The sequence below is a fragment of the Dromiciops gliroides genome, chromosome 3, assembly GCF_019393635.1.
Source record: "Dromiciops gliroides isolate mDroGli1 chromosome 3, mDroGli1.pri, whole genome shotgun sequence".
NCBI lineage: Eukaryota > Metazoa > Chordata > Mammalia > Microbiotheria > Microbiotheriidae > Dromiciops > Dromiciops gliroides.
The window spans coordinates 639,730,992-639,751,380 of NC_057863.1; the positions used below are offsets into that span (position 1 = coordinate 639,730,992).

Sequence of the window (20,389 nt, forward strand, 5' to 3'; positions counted from 1 at the left end):
GTTGCCATTAGAGGTAGACAGGAGGGTGGCCCTTCCTTCCGAGTCATCAAGCAGAGCCTGGAGGACCACTTGCTGGGGCTGGTGTTGAGGGGATTCTGGATGGACTCAGAGGCCCTTCCAAGCTCTGACCCTCTAGGGAGCACCCAGCAGTGTCCGACACAAAGCTGTCTTTAATAAGTGTTGAATAGAGTTTGGCCAGTTTCACAAAAATGAACAGAGGACGAAGAATTTTGCATTGAGAGCTGGCAGGGACATTTTTCAGATGAGGAAGTGGACTCGAAAAAGGGGAACTGAACTGCCCAGGGTGACACAGGGAGTAAGAAATAGTGGAGCCAAGATTTGGATAACTTCTCTTTTTAGCACCCCAGGCTAACTCTGCTTGATAAAACTGGGGACAAAGGGGTCCCCTCTCCCCCACACACCAGGCCTGGAAATTGGGCTCGCTCCAGCAAACAGATCTGCTGTTTGCTTTTTTAAACTGCATCATCCATCTGTGACTTTTTAAACCAAAGACCAAAGGAGATACATTTAAGAGAAGAAAAAACCACTCCATGTGTTGGCTTAATTTATTGTCATTTCAAAGTCTGTTACATCAGTGGGGAACAAGGCACAAAGAAGCATTCAGTTAGTTCAGGACAGCCTGTGCAAACCCAGTACGTGAATGTGAAATCCACTGGCTTAGCATTTGAACACAGAGCTCTCCCTTTGGAGCCCGACTTAGCATGAGCTGGGGAGGGATAAGCACCCCGGGGCCATTCCACTGTACCAAAAGGGGAACTATACAGAACAGGGTAGCAGAGTGCAAGAGAAGCCAGAACCCTTTGTAGGGAGGGGAGGGGCAGAACACTGGAAAACACAGACATCTCCCACTGCCCCCACCCTGGGGAAGTCTCTTGACAAAGTGACCGCATCAGTTGGATTTTTACTCCAATACGAAGACCTCCAGTAGACCCTTCCAATGACTCTAATAGAACATAACCTCCTTGAGGGCAGGCACTCATTCACCTAGTGTCCCAGTCCATGACAGACACTTAAGCCTTGGTAGAGTTGACCCAGAAGATTTCTCCATCTTGCTTGGCACAGAGGTGACCTTAGATCCTGGCATGGAGCTCAGGTCAAGTACAGACCTAGTGACAGCATCTGCCTCTGTCACCTAACCCAGCTGACCAGCCACGACAACCCAGGGAAGAATTGGATTTTTAATTTAATTTTAATTAAAAAATAAAGATGTATTTCCTGCCTCAAATGTGAGCCCCTCTTAGTGGTCCTGTCCTTGGCTGCTCTCCTTGGGAAAAAAAAATCTGATGCAATTCTTGCACCCTTGGGTGTTAGTGACCTCCTGGAGACCCCTTGTCAGAGATGGGGAGGAAACCTGCATCTAAGGAAAGGGATGGATGGAGTCCTAACTGGGGGGGGGGAATCTCATGTTGGGGGAAACCTTTAGGATTAAGAGGGGACAAATTTAAAAAAAAAAGAGGGGACAAATTTGAGAGGGCAGGGGTCATTCCACTGTCCCCCATCTGCCGACATTCAGGCCAGCCCTGCTCAGCTTCCCCAACCAATCCCCATCTCCCCTGTCTTCTAGGGAAACCAGGCCTAGGAAAATAGAGACAAGGTCTCAGGCCAATACCTTCCCACCTCCTCCTCAGCTCTTTGCTTTGGGCAGGTTATCAACCACATTGTGTTAGTACAAGAGAGAAGAGAGTGAGGCTTGGGTCCTTAGCCGAGCCACCAGCATCACGGGCTTTGGACCAAGTCCTTGAGGGACCGCCCAAGCTGGCCCAAGCTGACTGCTGACCTGCTGGGGGGAGGTGCCCTTGCAAGGGATGGGGAAGAACTGATGGGGCTCAGAGGGACCAAAGAGCCACAGAGATTCCTTCTTCTCTCCCCAGTCTCTTCGGCCCAGTGCTCTCCCTCTGGTCTGCTTCCAATGGAAAGTCTCGGCTCTCCTCTGTTATTTGGGACGAAGGGCATCATGGGGTGTGGCTAAGTGGGTCGATACTCAGGAGCTGGTGTGACTGAAAAGAAATGACAGAAAATACTGTCAGCTCTGTGTCAGATGAGCAGAGCAGAGCCTTTCCCCAGGCGGCTGAGAAAAGCCTCTTTAGGACTCGAATCCATTTTTAAAAGCCCCATTTGATACATGCAAGCCCTGCAGGACCCTCAGCCAGCAGAGAGGGGCCAGAGACTGGAAGCCCTCCAGCAGGGCAGAGGCAAGGCCCCAGCTCTCTCCCCTTCAGTCTCCTTTTGTCCATTTCCCCTTCTGCTTTCCACATGCCTAAACCTCACCATTCCTGCACGTTTCACTTGGGGCCACACCTTCTCCACAAAGCCCTCAGGTACCCCCCTCTCCCCTGAGCTCCTCAAGCTGTATGTACGGGGTCCCGATTCCAAACTCAGGGCTTGTGCCATCTGCTGCTGTCATCCCCTTCCCCCGCTCACCAGGGTGCATGTGGATGGTCTGGCAGCGCCGAGGCCCGGCGTGGGCTCTGGTAGATGGGTGTTACACACACGTGGTTGGTGGTGCCGGCGGCCAGGGCCCGTGAGAATGACGCTGTGGGTCTGTGGTGACACGCTGAGAAGGGACGGGGGCCCCACCTGCCGCCGGCACCGTACCCTGTAGCCCTGGACGTCTCCCTGGGCCGAGTCCCATGAGGCCTTCACGGTGCTAGGGACCCAGGCTCTGAAAGTAGAGGCGCCCAATCTTGGAGGCCACTGGCCCCAGGGCAGAGAGGGGGCTGAGGTCAGCAGAGCCCTAAGGGATGGAGAACCTGGTGTAGAAGGGACAGGGGCGCCTAGAGGTGTCCCATACATGTAGAAGGGACTTTAGAGGCTGTCACATCTGACCCCTTCGTTTTAAACATTAGAAAGCCAAGGCACAGATTTTTTTGTTTGTTTTTTGGGTGGTGAGGCAATTGGGGGTTAAGTGACTTGCCCAGGGTCACACAGCTAGTAAATGTCAAGTGTCTGAGAGGGGATTTGAACTCAGGTCCTCCTGACTCCAGGACCAGTGCTCTATCCATTGTGCCACCTAGCTGCCCCTGAGGCACAGTTTTGACTGGCCCAGACACACAGCTACAAAGTGTCTGAGGCAGGTCTTCCTAACTCCAAGTCCTCATGACACCTCTGCATTAAGTACTCACTATGTGCAAAATACAATGCTGGAAAGGGCAAAATTTAGAGAAGATGGACTGAAACAGCCCCCAAAGATCCTAATCCACCCCCATAATCACCCCAACTTCCTAATTAATACATGCTGATCCCCTAAGCCAGAAGGGACTGAGAGGTTAAGTGAGTAGTCTAACCTCACACAGCAAGGAATGAGATAGGGGCAGGATTTGAACCCAGACCTTCCACCCCAAAGGTCAGACCTCTCCCTCCCCTATTCCATAGGCCTTGTCACCTGTAAGGAGGCACTTAATAAGTGTTTTGTGGAATTAAGTGGAGCTTGCCCCCCCTCCCTGCTAGGGCAAACTAGGGCCAGTCCTGCTTTGTTGGTCTGGCCCCTGCTCGCTTGTGCTTGTGTGCTGTGGCCTCCAGGAGGACCCCCCCACCCCCCATGCTCACCTTCTTGTGTACAAGCCTTAGCTGACAGAGCTTTCTCATGGCCCAGACTGATAGATGCAGCCACGGTGTACCAGGTAGGTGGTGTTGGGGGACAGGTTGTCCAGTGTGGTGCTGTTCTCTGGGTGGCAGGCACCTTGAGCAGCTTGGCCTCCCCCCCAGGCAGAAGGGCCATACAGGACCGTCATAGCGGAGTACACCCACAGGTGTCGGGGCCCAGCTCACGTGAAAGCTATGAGGTCTCGAGTGGGAGATGAGGATCCGGGCTGGGCTGACCTCTTCTGTAGGGCACAAGAGGTGGGGAGAAGCCGAGCCTTAGACCCTCCCCTTCCCAACAGGGGAGTCCCTTCTAGTAGCCCTCCATTCATTCTATCTGAGGGGGAAGACTTCCTTTGCTGACCCTGAATTCTTCCACTCTGGCCATTTCCACATTCCTCCTCTCTCTGTTGTTCCCTGGGTGGGGGTGCTCCCTCTTCCTCCTCCCTACATCCTCTGGGTGGGTGGGGGAACATCCCCTTCCATGACCCCCAGCTCTTCTTTCCCTCCCCTCATTATTCCCAGGAGTCTCACCTTCCAGAGTAGTGACTTGGGTGGTCTGTGGGGCCAGGTACTGCAGGTTTGGACTCGGGCACCAAGACCACCTTGTAGGAGGTACTGGGTTCCAGGCCGTCCCACAAACCAGCTGGTCTCATTCCCAGGCAAGTGGGCGGCTCTGCTTGGAGCCAGGGTCAGCACTGGGGGCCACCTCCAGCAGGTAGTAGCCAGAGTCAACCCCGACAGCAGGGGTGGCCATGGCCAGGCGGAAGCTATGGGCTGTGACCTCAGTGGCGTGGAGCTCCTGGGGCCGCATTGCCTCTGGCCAGAGCAAGAGAGGAGAGGAGGAGAGAAGAGGAGGGGAGAGGAGGGGAGGGGAGGAAAGGAGAAGAGAGGAGGGGAGGGGAATGGAGGAGAGAGGAGGGGAGAGAAGAGGAAGGTGAGGGGAGAGAAGAGGAGGGGAGGGGAGGGGAGGGAAGAAGAAGGGAGGGAAGAGAAGAAGAGGAGAGGAGAGAGATATAAAGGGTCAGACAACATCACCTCCAAGAAGCCTTCCCAGATGGGTCAGGTTTCTTGTTTTGACTGCAGCCATTCTCTTCCCCCTGCCCTCCCACGCCCAAACCCAAGTCATGTCCTCTACTTGAGCCCCACCCTCTTCTCTCTCCCCCTTCTCACCCCCATTAGGAGGCTCAGTAATCAAAGACTCTTCATCCTTTTCATCTCTCATCCCATGATGACCCTGGCAGGGAAGGGCCAACAAGTGGAGTGGGTTCATTCAATTTTGCACCAGTAGCTACAGAAGGAGTTAATATAGTTTGCAAACGCCTGAGGCGCTTTTGTTTTCAGTTTTCAGTGGTCAGAGGCAGCTTTATCTTACCCTTCCCTCCTGGCATCCTCCTGAGGAGGACCCTCTGTCTAGTTCACTCAATAAGGGCTTAGAGATCCCTCTTCCTGGTAAGCCCCTGCCCTGGGGCCTGAGTATATATGACTCTGGGGCCAAATTCTCTGCTTCCTGGGGACTGTTTCTTCACCTGTTTGATCGAGATCATGATAAGAATGCTGCCATACCCGTGCCCACCTTACCCCCTCCAATCCTGAAGCTGGGAGGAACCTCCCCAGTTCAAACCCTCCATTTTGCAGATGAGGAAACTGACCCCATAGAGGTTAACTGGCAGGCTCAAGGTCACAAGGGTAAGAAGCATTAGAAATGGGACTTGAACCAGGTCCCGTGACTTTGGTGCCGTGCTCTTTTCCAACGTACCACGATGCCCTCCTATGTGAGCTGAGCTAGACCGGACCTGTGACTCACCCCAGCTCCAGCCTGGCAAAAGTCCTCCTGCTGGGTCTGGCTGGGACCCAAGACCCTCGGGCTCTCTCCCTGAGAATGGGCAGAGGATCCAGGTGGGACCTGGTAGCCTGTGGGGGGTCACATTCCCCCTCTCTCCCCTAGGGAGGGAGAGACTCAAGTCCTGGGTTCCCTGGGCCCTGGCCAGATGCCAAGTAGTGTCTTGGGTTATACCTTGTGGCAGTGGGGAGCTATGGAAGGTTTGGGGGCCCAGAGGCTTGCCAAACTCAGTCTTTGGCATGTGTCTCGTCTTGAAGGGCCAGTTTAGAACTGATGCAGTAGTTCAGGGCCTGATGGAGCCCATGCCACAGCCCTCACTCCCACTCCTAAGGCCCCCCCGTGTTGCAGGGCATGGGCTTTTGGGGGTTTGGTTTTCTTTTTGGAGGGCAATGAGGGGTTAAGTGACTTACCCAGGGTCACACAGCTAGTAAGTGTCAAGTGTCTGAGGTCAGATTTAAACTCAGGTCCTCCTGAATCCAGGGCCAGTGTTTTATCCACTGAGCCACCTAGCTGCCCTGTAGGCATGGGCGTTTACCACCATGCCTGAGAGTGGCTCCTGGAGCTGCAGAAGTACCCCCTACCCCCCCAGCCCTACTGCCCCCTTTCTTCTGGCCCTGCTGCCTTGGGATCCTCCCTGAGAAGGATTAGTAAGGAGCGGCCCTCTCCAGCCTCCAGCACATGACCCACCCTCCTTTCCCCACTGCTTAGGGGCCAATGATTAACCCAGAGAGAGGACACAAGAATCCTCAGGAATGTTGGCATGTTCCTGTAGCCACAGCTGGCCTGGGCTGGGGCTGGGCCAGATGCTGCTGGCTCCAGGAAGAATGCAGGGCCCCAGCCCACCTGCTGGGCAGCTCCTCTCCCCAGCCCCAGCCCCTCCCTCTGGGGCGGGGAAGGGGGAGAGGAAGGTACTGAAGCCAGCTCCCAATGCTTCTTCTCATCACCTCTCTCTGAGCTATTGCATCAGCCCTAACTGCTCTTACAAATCATCCTACAAGAATCATCTTCCTCATCTCCAGAGACTAGGAGCACGGCAAATGCCCTGCCCCTAAATCTTCCATAGCTCCCCACTGTCCACATGTTAAAACCCAATGTCCTCAACCTGGCATTCAAAGCCTTCCCACCAGGTCCCCAATGTCTACTCCACCTCCCTACCTCGAGCCCCAACTGTGAACAGTCGATTTCTACCAGACCACGTTGTTGCGAGACCGACCCCAGCCTCTGGCCTTGCTGGTGTGGGAGACTTTCCCCTCACTTCTCTCCTGATCTTCAAGGTCAATTCAATGGTGTCCACCTCTTCCACGAAGTCTGCCCTGCCCAGCCCTGCCCATGTCTTCCTCCTCTGAGCTCAGAGGTGAATCATAAGTGAGTCTTGTATTTGCAGCCAAACCAAGCTCCCAAGAGCGGAGACTAGGTCTTATGATTCTCCCTTCTCCTTCCCCCCTGGCCCCGCCCCCAGAAAAGTCTAGCCTTGGGTCTGTTTGCTCATCTGTCAGATGACAGGGTTAAACTCTAGGCTCTGGAGGCCCCTACATCTCAGGACGATGAACTTAGGATGCTATAACCCTAACTGGCTTCTATGGTCCCTTCCAGTTCTAAACCTTCCCCTCTGCCAGAACCCTTATTCTCAAAGGTGATAACTTGGTAAAGTGCTTGCAAATCTTCAGGTTAAGCACTTCATAGTCTTGAAAATCTCCCTTCAAGGACACATCTGGTCATATCTCTCCTGAGCTCAACAACCTTCAGTGGCTCCCACTTGTCTGCTGAAGACCCTGCCTAATGTGTCACCATCTTTCCGCAGTGTTATGTCCTATCACTCCCTTCATACACTGTGTGCCTCAGCCCAATTGGCTTACCTTGCCTTCCCCCCACCCCGAAGTGTGCCCTGGGTTCTTTTGTGGCTGTGTCTGCTCACTCTGCTCCCAAAGTTTGGAATGCATTCCCTCTCCCTCTGCCCCTGTTGAATTCCTACCATCTAAAGTCCAACTTGAGTGGCACCTCCTCCAGGAAGCCTTCCCTGATTCCCAATCAAGAACAACCTTCCAGGAAGGGCACCTCATTCAGGGCTCTGTCCAAAGCACTAATGGTGGAAGTGATGTCTGCCATTGTTATCTTTGCCTTTTTCTTAAGCTACTCGGAGACTGTTAGCTCTCTGAGGGCAGGGGCCCATACTCTTATCTGAACATCCTATTCTGCAAAAACCAGGTACACACATGCACATGTATACACACATGCACACACACGTTACACAGCACACATGTGTATACATGCACACAACACGATGCACACATGTAGATCTGTACACCCACACATATATGTGTACATGCATGCATATGCTTACATGCACTGTGTACCGCACACGTGCCCTAACACTACACTCAACACATACTTCAAAAGCTTGTGATTTCATCATTTGGGGCACTCCCTTTGCAAATACAGATGACAGACAACCCACCCCATGGCACTAGGTAAAAGAGCTTCTAGAATTGCTATGCTCGGGGCAGCTAGGTGGTGCAGTGGATAGAGCACTGGCCCTGGAATCAGGAGTACCTGAGGTCAAATCCGGCCTCAGACACTTAACACTTACTAGCTGTGTGACCCTGGGCAAGTCACTTAACCCCAGTTGCCTCACTAAAAAAAAAAAATTGCTATGCTCCCCAAATTTATCAAGAAGTGACCAACTAGCTGATGAGGAGCCAACAGGCATTTATTACGAGTGCCTACCACCCCCCAGGCCCTATACTGAGCTACAAGACAAACTAAACTAGTCCCCGCCCTCAAAGGTCTAGCATTCTATCAGGGAACAACAACACACCCACAGTTTAGTATATACAAAATGAATACAAGGTGATGGGGGATGGGCAGTACTGCTTGGTTGGGATAAGGATAGGTTCTCAGTTGGGAGAAAGGGTGCAGGAGCTGAGTCTGGAAGGAAATCTAGAATTCTAAGATGCAGAAATGGGGAGCGAATGCATTTTGGGAATGAGGGACAGCCTGTGGGCAAAGACACAAAGATGGGAATGATAGACGGCGTGTCATTTTTTGAGAAATATCAAGATCAGAGCAGCTGGTGGAGCAGTTGCGTAAAGCACTGGCCCTGAATTCAGGAGGACCTGAGTTCAAATCCTGCTTCAGATACTTGACACTTACTAGCTGTGTGACCCTGGGCAAATCACTTAACCCTCATTGCTCTGCCCCCCCCCCCCGCCCGGCCCCCCCCCCCCCCCCGCCCCAAATAGAAATAACTGATTGGCTTCATTAAATACCAGAGAGGGAAGAGCCAAAGATGACAGGACACAGCCCACAGGTCACCACATGCACCCATCCCGGGGCTTCTCGTGACATCTCCTCAGCATCCAAGGAGCCCCTTCTCCTCACAGTCAGGCACAAGAGGGCATTCTGGTCACCTGCTTGCTAATTGGGTTCTCCAGCTGCCCATTCCTTACTTCTCAATCCTTCCTCCACACATCTGCCAAAACTAACCTTCAGAAAGCTGGGTAACCATCCTCCCTCTCCAAAACCTATCGCCTTGAGGATATAAACAAACTGGAGTTGAACATTCTCCACTATCTGAATCCAACCTGCCTCTGCAGGCTTATTCCATACCACTCCCTTTCATGCACACGGTGTTCCAGCCCAACTGGCCTGTTAGCTGATTCTTGAGCTTGGTATTCCATCTCCCACCTCCATCCTTTGCCTGTCTACTCTCTATGCCTGGAGCTCCTTCTCTTCCTCACCTCTGCTTCTTAGATTTTTTATCTTCCCATAACCTTACAGATGAGTTGGCACTCTTTACTCAAAGTCTGTTCCTGATCACCCTCCTGTTCGAACATAGGTATTAATATGGTGTAATGGGAAGGGTGATGAATTTAGAATTCAAGGAACAGTGTTCTGTTTGAACTCTCCAAAGCTTCAGTTTTCTCATCTGTAAGATCAAGAAATCGATCCAGAAAACTTCTAAAGCCCTCAACCTGTCACCCTGTAAGGATCTCAAATTACCTTTTATTTATTTTAGTCATGGACATACTTATTATATCCCACCTTGTTCCCCTGCAGAAACTAAGCTTCTTGAGAATAGAAGAAGGGCAGCTAGGTGGCACAGTGGATAAAGCACCGGTCCTGGATTCAGGAGGACCTGAGTTCAAATCCAGCCTCAGACACTTGAACACTAGTTGTGTGACCTTGGCAAGTCACTTAACCCTCACTGCCCCACAAAAAAAAAAAAGAAAAGAGAATAGAAGGGATTGGTCATTTTTGTCTTTCTAGCTCTGACAACTTGAATGTAGTAGGTGAAGCAGCTAGGTGGTGAAGTAGAGCACAGACCCTGAAGTCAGAAGGACATGAGTTCAAATCTCACCTCAGATGTGTACTATCTATGTGACCTTGGGAAGTCACTTAACCTAGATTGCCCCAAAATAAATAAATAAATAAATAAATAATGTTTTGGGGTGTATTTTTTTTTGAAAGAAAGCAGTGGTCACTTAAAAATGTTTGTATGAAAAGCTGAATGACGTTTCCCCCAGTCCCTTGAGGAAGTTCTACCTGAAGTCTAACCTCAGACCCTCACGCTACCTGCCCATGGCAGGGTTCCCAGGGACCAACGGGCCTACCAAGGATGGAGCCCCGCAGCTCGGGGACAATAATTTGCAAGTCATCCACATCCACAAAGCGCAGGTGCTTCTCCGGGGGCTGGGAGGCAGCGGCAGAGAGGTCCAGGAAGTTGCCCCTGCCAGTGCTGACGATGAAAACCGTCACCCCCAGGTCCTTGAGAGCCCGCATGGGGGCCTGCGCATCGTCACTGGAGCCGCCATCGGTCACCCACACCAGCACCTTGCTCACGCCGGGCCGAGCTCCCCGCCCTGGTGGTGAATAGCTGTTCCTTGGCCAGCTCCAGGGCCAGGCCAGTGTTGGTATCGCCCATTAGCTGCTTGGCCGCCCGGATGGCCTCCTGGGCGGCAGCCCCGGAGCGGTGTTGGTCAAAGGGGAACTCCACGGTGGGCTTACTGCCCACATGTACCATGCTGGTCTGCACGGCCCCTGGACTCAAGGAAGCAGCTGTACCAACTGCCCCACAAACTCCTTCACCCGAGAGAATTCGTAGTAGAGAGCGCTAGCTGAGCTGTCAGCAAGAAGAGGAGGTCACCCTGGGCAGCTGGGGGGCGTGTGGCAGGGGCCTGGCGGAAAAAGGGGGGACAGAGAAGGGGTCAGCAATGGAACGACATCGACCATACTCAAGGCTAGCATGGATACAGCTCTTGAAGACTTGCAGAGTTTTATACACATAGGTTATATCATTTGATCCTCACAACTACCTTGTGAAATAGGGTTAGAGGAGAGGCAGAGAGAGAGAGGAGAGAGAGAGAGAGGAGAGAGAGAGAGAGGAAGAGGGAAGGAGAGGGTAAAGAGAGGGAGGGGAATGAGAGAGAAAGGAAGAGAGGAAAAGGGAGATGGAGGTAGAGAAGGGGGAGAAAGAGGAGGAAGAGGGAGAAGAGAGGGAAAGAGAGAGGGAGGGAGAGAAAGAGGGAGGGGAGATGAGGGAAAGGAGAGAGAGGGAGAAGGAAGAGGGAGAGAAAGGGAGAGGGGAGAGAAAGAGAGGGAGAGGGTTAAGAGGGAGAGAGGAGAGGATTAGAGGGAGGAGAGAGGGAAGAGAAAGGAAGAGAGGGAAAAGAGAGGTGGAGAAAGAGGAAGAGAGGGGGGAGAAAGGGAGGAAGATAGAAGGAGGAGAGGGGAAGAGAAAGAGGGAGAGAAGAGAGGGAGGGAGAGGAGAAAGGGAAAGAGAGGGATGGAGAGAAAGAGGGAGGGAGAAGGGGAGAAAGAAGGAAAGGAGAGAGAGGGAGAGGAGAGAGGGAGAGATGGGAAGGGAGAGAGAGAAAGTAGAGGAAGAAAAGAAGGAATATGGGAGAAGGGAAAGAAGGGATGGGAAAAGAGGGGGAATAGGAAAAAGGAGTGGGGGAGAGAAGTTGGGAGGGGAAAGGGGACAGGAGGAGGAAATGTGAAGGAGGAGTGAAAGGAGAGGAGCAGATGAGAAAGGAAGGAGAAAGTGGGAAGAGAGGAGAAAGAAAAAGAGGGAAAGAAGAAGGGTGGGGAAGGAAAGATGGGAGGAGAGGAGGATGGGAGAGAGAAAATGGGGAGACAGAGAGAGAAGCTGAAGAGGAGCCAGTGAGATGGAGGAGGTGAGAGAAGACGGGGCACCCCCAGGTGACAGACGGCTTCCTGAGATCTCCTGGGTCTATGGGCTGGTGGTCCTGGGTAACTGTATTATGCTCCTACATGTACCTCGGGGAGTCCGCCCGTGTTGGGGGCCACCCCAGGCTTAGGACCAGAAAGGTTTGGCTGAGAAGAGCGTGGGCCCGCCTGGGCCTTCTCATACACTGATGAGTACCCCAATACTTTAGGTCAGGCCACTTGCTCTCGTCTTCCTCACCCCTCTGGTCTGGCCCCAGGAGTTTGTCTTGAGGGCTGGGGTTCTTCAGAGGGGAGGCAGCCCCAGGGCCTGGATCCCCCACAGGACACTAGGCCTGTGCTCAGCTAGCTCAGGATGTCATAGACTTACTTGGGGGGAGCCTGACTAGCTGCTTCCTCTGGCTTTGCTTCACTGGCCCTGGGCTTTCCTTCTTCAAGGCAATGAGGACTTGCAAGGACTTCAAAGAAGACACCAGTCACCTCCTCACTTGCCCATGGTGCAGCCCACGGCCAGGGAAGCCTGTGATTTCTAAAGGGGCCCTTAGCTGGGGCTTGGGCAGGACAGGGTCAGCCTTTCACCTCTCCGGTGGGGCATCCCCCTCTCCACTCCTATTTCTTTCTCCTAAGAAAAGCTGCATTGAAGTAACTGCCGGCTCCCAGGACCAGAGGACAATCACTCTTTCTCCTAAAGCTCTAGCCCTCAGCTGAGCTCGAATGCCAGGCAGGCACCGGCAAGAAGGGAACTCCCCACAAGCCTGATCACAGGACAATCAGCTTGACCCAAACCAGCCATGCAAAATGGGGGTGGGGATAGCTTTGAGGTATCAGCTCATAGGGCTTGGCATCTGAGGCTCACTCCCATAGACAGAAGGCCCAGGCAGGTTCACAGAAACTTTGAATGTGGTATCCACATTATGGTAGTAATGGGATGAGAAATGGGGGGGGACCCCAAAACCCTGAAAAGAGATATTATTGGCAAATTCTGGATCATCACACTATCCTGTTCTTTGATTGTGACTCTCCAAAACTGGGTTTGTTTTCCTCCAAATGACCATTTGACCAGAGGGCTGAAATTCAGGATACCTGGGTTTTAAACCAGACTGACTGTTTGATCTCAGCCTGGGCTTTACCCCTCACTGGGCCTCAATTTCCCACTAAATAGGGAGATGGGGCAGCTGGGTGGCACAGGGATAGGGGCCGGTAGTCTGAAAGATTCATCTTCCCAACGTTCAAGTCTGGCCTCAGACACTTCCTAGCTGTGTGACTCTGGGCAAGTCCACTGAGCACTGTTTGCCTCAGTTCCTTCATCTGTAAAAATGAGCTGGGAAGGAAATGGGCAAACCATTCCAGTATCTTTGCCAAGAAAACCCCCTATGGAGTCAGAGGGTGGGACATGACTGAAAGATGACTAAACAACAACCAACAGGGAGAGCCCTATGCAATCACAGGCAGACTGATAGAGACAAAGAATGATCAAAGTAGAATAGTGGGGGCAGCTAGGTGGCGCAGGGGATAGAGCACCAGGAGGACCTGAGTTCAAATCTAACCTCAGACACTTAATACTTACTAGCTGTGTGATCCTGGACAAGTCACTTAACCGCCCCCCCCCCAAAAAAAGTAGAATAGCAGATCCTGTCTCTGCTACTTGCTACCTGAATGATCTCTGAGCAAGTCACAACTCTCTGGGCCTGTTTCCCCCATCTGGAAAATGTACAGATGCCCAGAAGGTCCTTTCCTGCTCTAAATCAGTTAGTCTAGGATTCTTCGGGTAGATCCTGCTACTGGGTGTGTGCCCATTGCACAAATGGGAAAAACAAGGCAGCCACAGTTCTCCTCCAGGTCCCCCAGCCTGTTCCCCCTCATCATCGCCCCCAGCTCTACTTCTCCAGGACCACAAGCATAGCATAGACACACAGACATTCTTGCTACCCACCTGGGCTCTGGGCCCAGCTGTGCAGGTGGCTCCTCAGCCCCTCCCAGGCTCCTTTCCCTGCCCGAAGGCTCCTCAGCACCAGGTTGGGGAAAAACCAGACTGTGGAGGCAGGCAGGGGTGGGGGGAGGGAGGGAGGCAGAGAGAGAGAGAGAGACAGAGAGACAGAGACAGAGACAGAGACAGAGAGAGACAGAGAGACAGAGACAGAGAGAGACAGAGAGAGAGAGAGAGACAGAGAGAGCACGCGAGCAAGCGCACCGCCAGAGCCCCAGAGCTAGAGACAGAAGCAGAAGGGCTCCCATAGAGTCACATGCAGAGGGAGACAAGAGACAAACTGACAAAACGAAAGACAAGGTAGGTCAGGAAGGGAGGGCTAAGAGAGCCAGAGGGAGTTTCCAAGATTAGAGAAAGAGGGAGAAAAAGTTTGTTTGGGAGAAATGACAAGACAACCCCCTGTTCAGGTCACAGGATGGATGACCAGAGCTAGGCTGCGGAACCCTACTGCTTTATGATTTCCCGTGATTGTCTTTTCCTGAGCCCGAAGGCAGCAGGGAGCGGGGAACCTGAGGGGAGACGAGAGCACAGCTGGCCTGGAGTGAAGGAATATCACATCTGGAAAGCTCTCTCGGGATGGGGGCGAGTGTCGAAGCGTCCCCTCCCAAGTCTGAGAGAGGCCTTTCTGGGGACGGAGAACAGGGAAACCCAGATGAATTGATATCCCGGAGATAGCCAACGTGTCCCCAGCTCACCATCTTCCAGTCTTGGGGGACAGGAAGAAACCCCCGCTTTAGGCTGCGGGCTGAGGCACAGGAGGAGGAAGGGGCTTTCCCGCGCCCCCTTGACCCCTTCAACTGCCCTCACTCGCAATGGTGCAAGCCTCTTCCGCCCGGCGCCCCCACCCCACCCCACCGCACCCCAGTCCCAGGCGCGTACTCACCTGGCTCAGGTATGCTTTGCCCCAGCGCCAGCTGCAGGCAGAGGAGGCCCAGGGCCGCCCAGACAATCATAGCGGCCACGGCCGCCTTGAGGTCTCTATCCCGAAAGTCCGCGGGCGCGGGACGTGAGCAGGGGACCAAAGGGGTGGGGGCCGCGCATAGTAGGCCCCCCCCAGCCCTCGCTCTGCCCTCTACGCGCTGCTGCTGCTGCTGCTGCTGCTGCTGCTGCTGCGTTGCTGGGGCTGGGTCCTGGGCAGCCCGAGTCCCTGATCCTCCTCCTCCTCCTCCTCTTCGCCTCGCTCCTCCACTCTCCCCACTCCGCCGCCTCCTCGCCTCCCTGGCCGAGTCTCCCAGCTCCGAGGTGGGGGTGGGAGGTAGAGGGGGAAGGGGGCGGGGCGCCAGTCACTTTAAGGAGACCAGGCTCAGGACCCGCCCCTCCTCCCTCCCTCCCTCCCTCTCCTGTCCCGGCCGGCCCCGCCCAGCTGTGCTTCCCTGCCCTCGAGCCGACCCCACCGGAGACACTCTGCTCAGTGTGCACAGCACCTCTGTCCGAGGTGTGGGTGCGGTCTGGGAGGCCCCGCCCCAGGGAGCTCCTCGTGGATCCCGCCCCCACCCCACGGGCCCCCTTTGGCTCTGAGAGTCTTTGGGCCGGCCAAAAACAGAAGCTCGGAGCGGGAAATACACTGGAAAGGACTGGCTGCAGGCTCGGCCACCGGCCCACGTGCTCCTCTTCCTTCCCCGCCCCCACCGGGTTGCTAAAATCCTGGGCCGGACACTGCCCGTGTTGGCTTGGAATCCTGCCCCTGCCCTGCAGCTGTCTGGAGGGTGAGGGGGCAGGCTGTAGCAGATACCGCCCCCACCCACCCACCCATCCATCCATCCATACCGTCCATCCGTCCCATCCAACCATCCGTCCATCCGTCTCCTACTAGGACTAGGGGAGGCGTCCCTCTGCCCTTCTGCTCCCGGGATTCGGAGCTGGATATTCCCAAGAGAGAAGGAGAGGGCCGGGCTGGGCAGGGCAGGGCACTGATCCCTGGGGCAATTCTCCTTGTCTGGGAGCACTTACAAGGCAAAGGGACAAAGGTCCCTGGAGGAGCTGTAACAGCGTGAGAGTCTATCGTTGGGGGCTCCCTTACCCTGCTTCCAGGGCTGGAAATACTTCATTTCATCCTTTAATTTGTTTTTTTTTTTAACTTGTTTTTTTTTTAAACATCACCTTCGGGCAGCTAGGTGGCGCAGTGGATAAAGCACTGGCCTTGGATTCAGGAGGACCTGAGTTCAAATCCAGCCTCAGACACTTGACACTTAACTAGCTGCGTGACCCTGGGCAAGTCACTTACCCCTCATTGCCCTGCCAAACAAAAAAAACATCACCTTCATTTCCTAATATATCCCGTTGTTCTCTACCACCCAGAGAGTCATCCCTTGTAACAATTTTTTGAGAAACCGCAAAAAAAGTTCAGTAACACTAGCCAACATATCAACTGAATCCAACGATATATACAGTATTGGAGACCCATAGTCCTCCACCTCTAAAGAAGGAGTGGAGATGCATTATTCTCATATCCATTTCTATAATAATTCCATTTCGGGATAGACAGTGGTATTATTATGCCCATTTGACATATAAGGAAACCGAGGCTGAGATACAGGAAGCTGTGGCCTATGAGGTAGGTTCCCAAACTAGGTCTCCCAACTTCCAGTCCAACTGGCTTACCACTTCATCGGGTTGCTACCTTAGTGGTGCTTTCCCATTCAGTAGCTGATCTCAGCCTGCCTTCCACCTGCAGCTCTGTGAGGAGGGCAACATGTTTGAGGGGTTTTTTCTGGGTGTAGAGGACAGGGTTTACCTTTTATTTTGTATCCCCAACAATTAAACAACTAGCACATAATAAATACTTATAAATGCTTGTTGATTGATTGGTAGAGGTTCATTACCCCCGTTTGATAGATGAGTAACCTCCCCTGGCAGCTAGGTGGCACAGTGGAGAGAGAACTGGGTCTGGAGTCAGAAAAACTTGTGTTCAAACCCAGCCTCAGACTCTTAACTAGCTGTGTGTCCCTGGATAAGTCACTTCACCCTGTTTGCCTCAGTTCCTCATTCATAGGATGAACTAGAGAAGGAAATGGCAAACCACTCCAATATCTCTGCCAAGAAAACCTCAAATGAGGTCATGAAGAGTTGGTCATGACTGATCAACAAAACCTACCCTAAAGTTGCCTTTTCCTAGAGTCAAGATGAGCCTTGCACATGGTGCTAAGTGCAGTGCCTGGAACATAATAGGTGCTTAACTAATGTTTATTGATGATTGAAAGCTATACTAGCAGAGTATAAGCTCTAGGCAATGCTACTGAGCCTGAACGACTTTTAGTACAATCCTGGCTACTGGTCAGCTTTCTGAGACCATTCCTGACCCCTTCTCCCAAATGTTAGTATTCCCCCCCAAAAAAATTAATTTGTATTTATTTTTATTTGATACATTATTGTCATATTATGTTTGTTACATACTTAGTTATATTTGTCTGTATGTCTAGGTACATACATATGTACACATGTGTATATGTTTTAAATAAATTTTCTAGATTAAAATGTCACATTACACAAGAAAAAGCCCCCAATGAATACATGGCTAGATATAAAAAGTCAAATCATAAACAAATTAGAGGATCAAGAAACCATTTAACTTTCAGATCTATGGAGATGGGAGGTCCATCTCTCATCTCCAGACTGACAAAAATGACAAGAGTGGAAATGACAGATGTTGGCGTGGCTGTGGAACAACAGGTACCCTACTGCTCTGTCAGTGGAGCTGTGAATTGGCCCAGTCTCATTTGGAAAGAAGCTTGAATTATGCCAGAAAGTTAACAAACTGTTCATACACTTTGAACCCAATATACCATTAGGAGGCCTACACACCAAAGAAATCAAAGAAAGACGGAAAGGGATCTATATGTACAAAGTATTTATAGCATTTTTGTGGTTGCCCCAAAATGGAAATTAAGGGGTTGTCCTATTGGAGGAGTGACTTGCAAATTTGGGGTATTTGGATGTTATGCAATATTATTGCTGTGTAAGAAATGACAAAATGAACAGTGTTGGACGAAATTAGGAGGGTCTCTATGTTTGATGCAGAATGAAGTCAGCAGAAAAAGAACAATTTATACAGTCGCTAGTGCCACATTATAGAGAAAAAAATTGTGAAAGACTTTAGAATTTGATCAACCAAGTCCAGAGAACTGGAGATGAATCATGCCACCTACCTCCCAATGTAAAGATGAGAATCTTCAAATGCAAAAAAGAGACATGCTTTTTTGGACATGGCTATTGTGGGGCAGCTAGGTGGCATAGTGGATAAAGTGCCAAGTTTGGAGTCAGGAAGACTTATCTTCTTGAGTTAAAATCTGGCCTCACACACTTTTTTTTTTTTGGTGAGGTAATTGGGGTTAAGTGACTTGCCCAGGGTCACACAGCTAGTCAGTATTAAGTATTTCAGGCCAGATTTGAACTCAGGTCCTCCTGAATCTAGGGTCTGTGCTCTATGCACTTCACCATCTAGCTGCTCCCCCCACACTTACTAGCTGGGTGATCCTCGGCAAGTCATTTGACCCTGTTTGCGTCAGTTTCCTCATCTGTAAAATGAGCCGGAGCAGGAAATGGCAAACCACTCCAGTATCTCTGCCAAAAAAAACTCCAAATGGGGTCACAAGGAGTCGGACACAACTGAACAAAATTGTGGGAATTTGTTTTGATGGATTATATAGCTATGTACCGAGGGGCTTTACTTTTTGGGTTTGTTTTTTAAAATTTGCTCAATTATAGGGTGTAAAGTGTGAAATACAGAGTAATTGTTTAAAAGATTGTTAATTGAAAAAATCAAAGTTGGAACCACTTTTTTTAAAAGGGGGAGAAAAGGGCTTCTAATGGCCCAGAACTCTGAAGTACTTTGAGTTTTCTACATCTGTGCTTCACTCAGAAATGGGTGGATGAGAGTGATTTGTTCCAAGAGCCATGTAAGTGGCTGAAGCGGGAGCTGTGGGGCACTTAGAGCTTGGTTAGATTGAAGATACCATGGTTATGTACTGCATTCTGGGCCATCACCAATCAATCGCCTGGACTTTTCTCTTGCCACTGGACTTCCATGACTCTGGAAGAGAGAATGAGCCCGACAACTTTGTGTAACTCTGCCTCACTTAAATCTAATTCACACAAATCCAAAACATCACCCTGCGGGCAGCTAGGTGGCACAATGGATAAAGCAACTGGCCCTGGATTCAGGAGGACCCTGAGTTCAGATCCTGCCTCTGACACTTGACACTTACTAGCTGTGTGACCCTGGGCAAGTCACTTAACCCCAATTGCCTCACCAAAACCAACTAAACCAACCAACCCCCCCCCCCAAAAAAAAACACAGGAAAAAAACCAACAGCCAGAAGACCAAAGCAGTTGGAGGAGGAGGCATGGAGTCACTGGAGATATATCAGGGACACCCACAATATCAAGAAATGGAAAGGGTGGGAGACCTTCTACCCAAGAAACTTCTATGGCAGCTTTTGACTCTAAGATCAAATACAAATTCCTCTTCTTGGCATTGAAAGCCCTTCACATCCTGCCTTCTGCCAACCTTTCCAAACTTGTTACATATTACTCTTTCACCAACTGGACAGCCTAGCCAAAATGGTCTCTTGATGTTCCTCCGCCTTGGTGTTCCATGCCTGACTCTGTGCTTTTGTCTAGCCTAAGCCTCCGGCCTAGAGTGCTCTCCCTCCTCACCTCTGCTGCCTAGAATCCCTAATTCCACAGAACTCAGCCCAAGTGTCACCACCTAAGCCGGGTCTTTCCTGAGTCCCCCAGAGGTTAGTGCCCTCCCCCTACTGCCATTACTTTGAATTTACTCTGTATTTATTTTCTTTTTGAAACATTCTTATATATTTTATATTATATACACATATTTATTCATATTTTATGTGTTGATATTCTTTTTTAAACATTCATTTAAAATTATTTATTTAGTTAGTTTTTTAATAGTATTTTATTTTTTTCAGTTACATGTAAAGATAGTTCTCAACATTTAATATCTTTTTTTCTTTTTTTTTTGTGGGGCAGTGAGGGTTAAGTGACTTGCCCAGGGTCACACAGCTAGTAAGTGTCAAGTGTCTGAGGCCAGATTTGAACTCAGGTCTTCCTGAATCCAGGGCCATTGCTTTATTCACTGCACCACCTAGCTGCCCCTCAACATTTATTTTCATATGATTTTGAGTTCCAAATTTTTCTCCCTCCCTTCCCTACCCCTCCCCAAGACAGCATCCAATCTGATGTAGGTTATACATGTACAATCACATTTAACTTATTTCCACATTAGTCATGTTGTGAAAGAAGAATCAGAACAAAAGGGAAAAACGTCAAGAAAGAAAAAAAAAAGCAAAAGCAAAAGTGAAAATAGCATGGTTCAATCTGAATTGAGAAGCTACAATTCTTTTTTTCTGGAAGCGGAGAGCATTTTCCATTATGAGTCCTTTGGAATTGTCTTGGATCCTTGTATTGCTGAGAAAAGCAAAGTCTATCACAGCTGATCATCAAAGAATGTTGCTGTTACTGTGTACAATGTTCTCCTGGTTCTACTACTTCACTCAGCATCAGTCCTCTTAAGTCTTTCCAGGTTTTTCTGAAATCTGCATGCTCATCATTTTTTTTAAATTATAAAAGTATTTTATTATTTTCCAGTTACATGTAGAGATAGTTTTCAACATTTGTTTTTATAAGATTTCTAGTTTCAGATTTTCCCCTCCCTCCCCCCCCAAAGACAGCAAGTAATCTGATATAGGTTATATATGTACAATAACATTAAACATATTTCTGCATTAGTCATGTTATAAGAGAAGAATTAGAGCAAA

General features: G+C 50.8%; 1 protein-coding gene across 1 annotated transcript; it reads right to left on the minus strand.

Moving 5' to 3' along the window:
* Positions 1-552: 552 nt before the first annotated feature.
* On the minus strand, positions 553-14,714 carry VWA1 (von Willebrand factor A domain containing 1). Its single transcript, XM_043996792.1, is given in 17 exon segments — positions 553-2,018; positions 2,443-2,485; positions 2,487-2,537; positions 2,539-2,673; positions 2,675-2,715; positions 3,568-3,610; positions 3,612-3,746; positions 3,748-3,845; positions 4,135-4,183; positions 4,185-4,241; positions 4,243-4,260; positions 4,262-4,419; positions 10,054-10,297; positions 10,299-10,489; positions 10,492-10,569; positions 10,572-10,617; positions 14,474-14,714. Coding segments are annotated over 17 exon segments (1,512 nt in total). The 5' UTR covers positions 14,567-14,714; the 3' UTR covers positions 553-1,986.
* Positions 14,715-20,389: the final 5,675 nt, after the last annotated feature.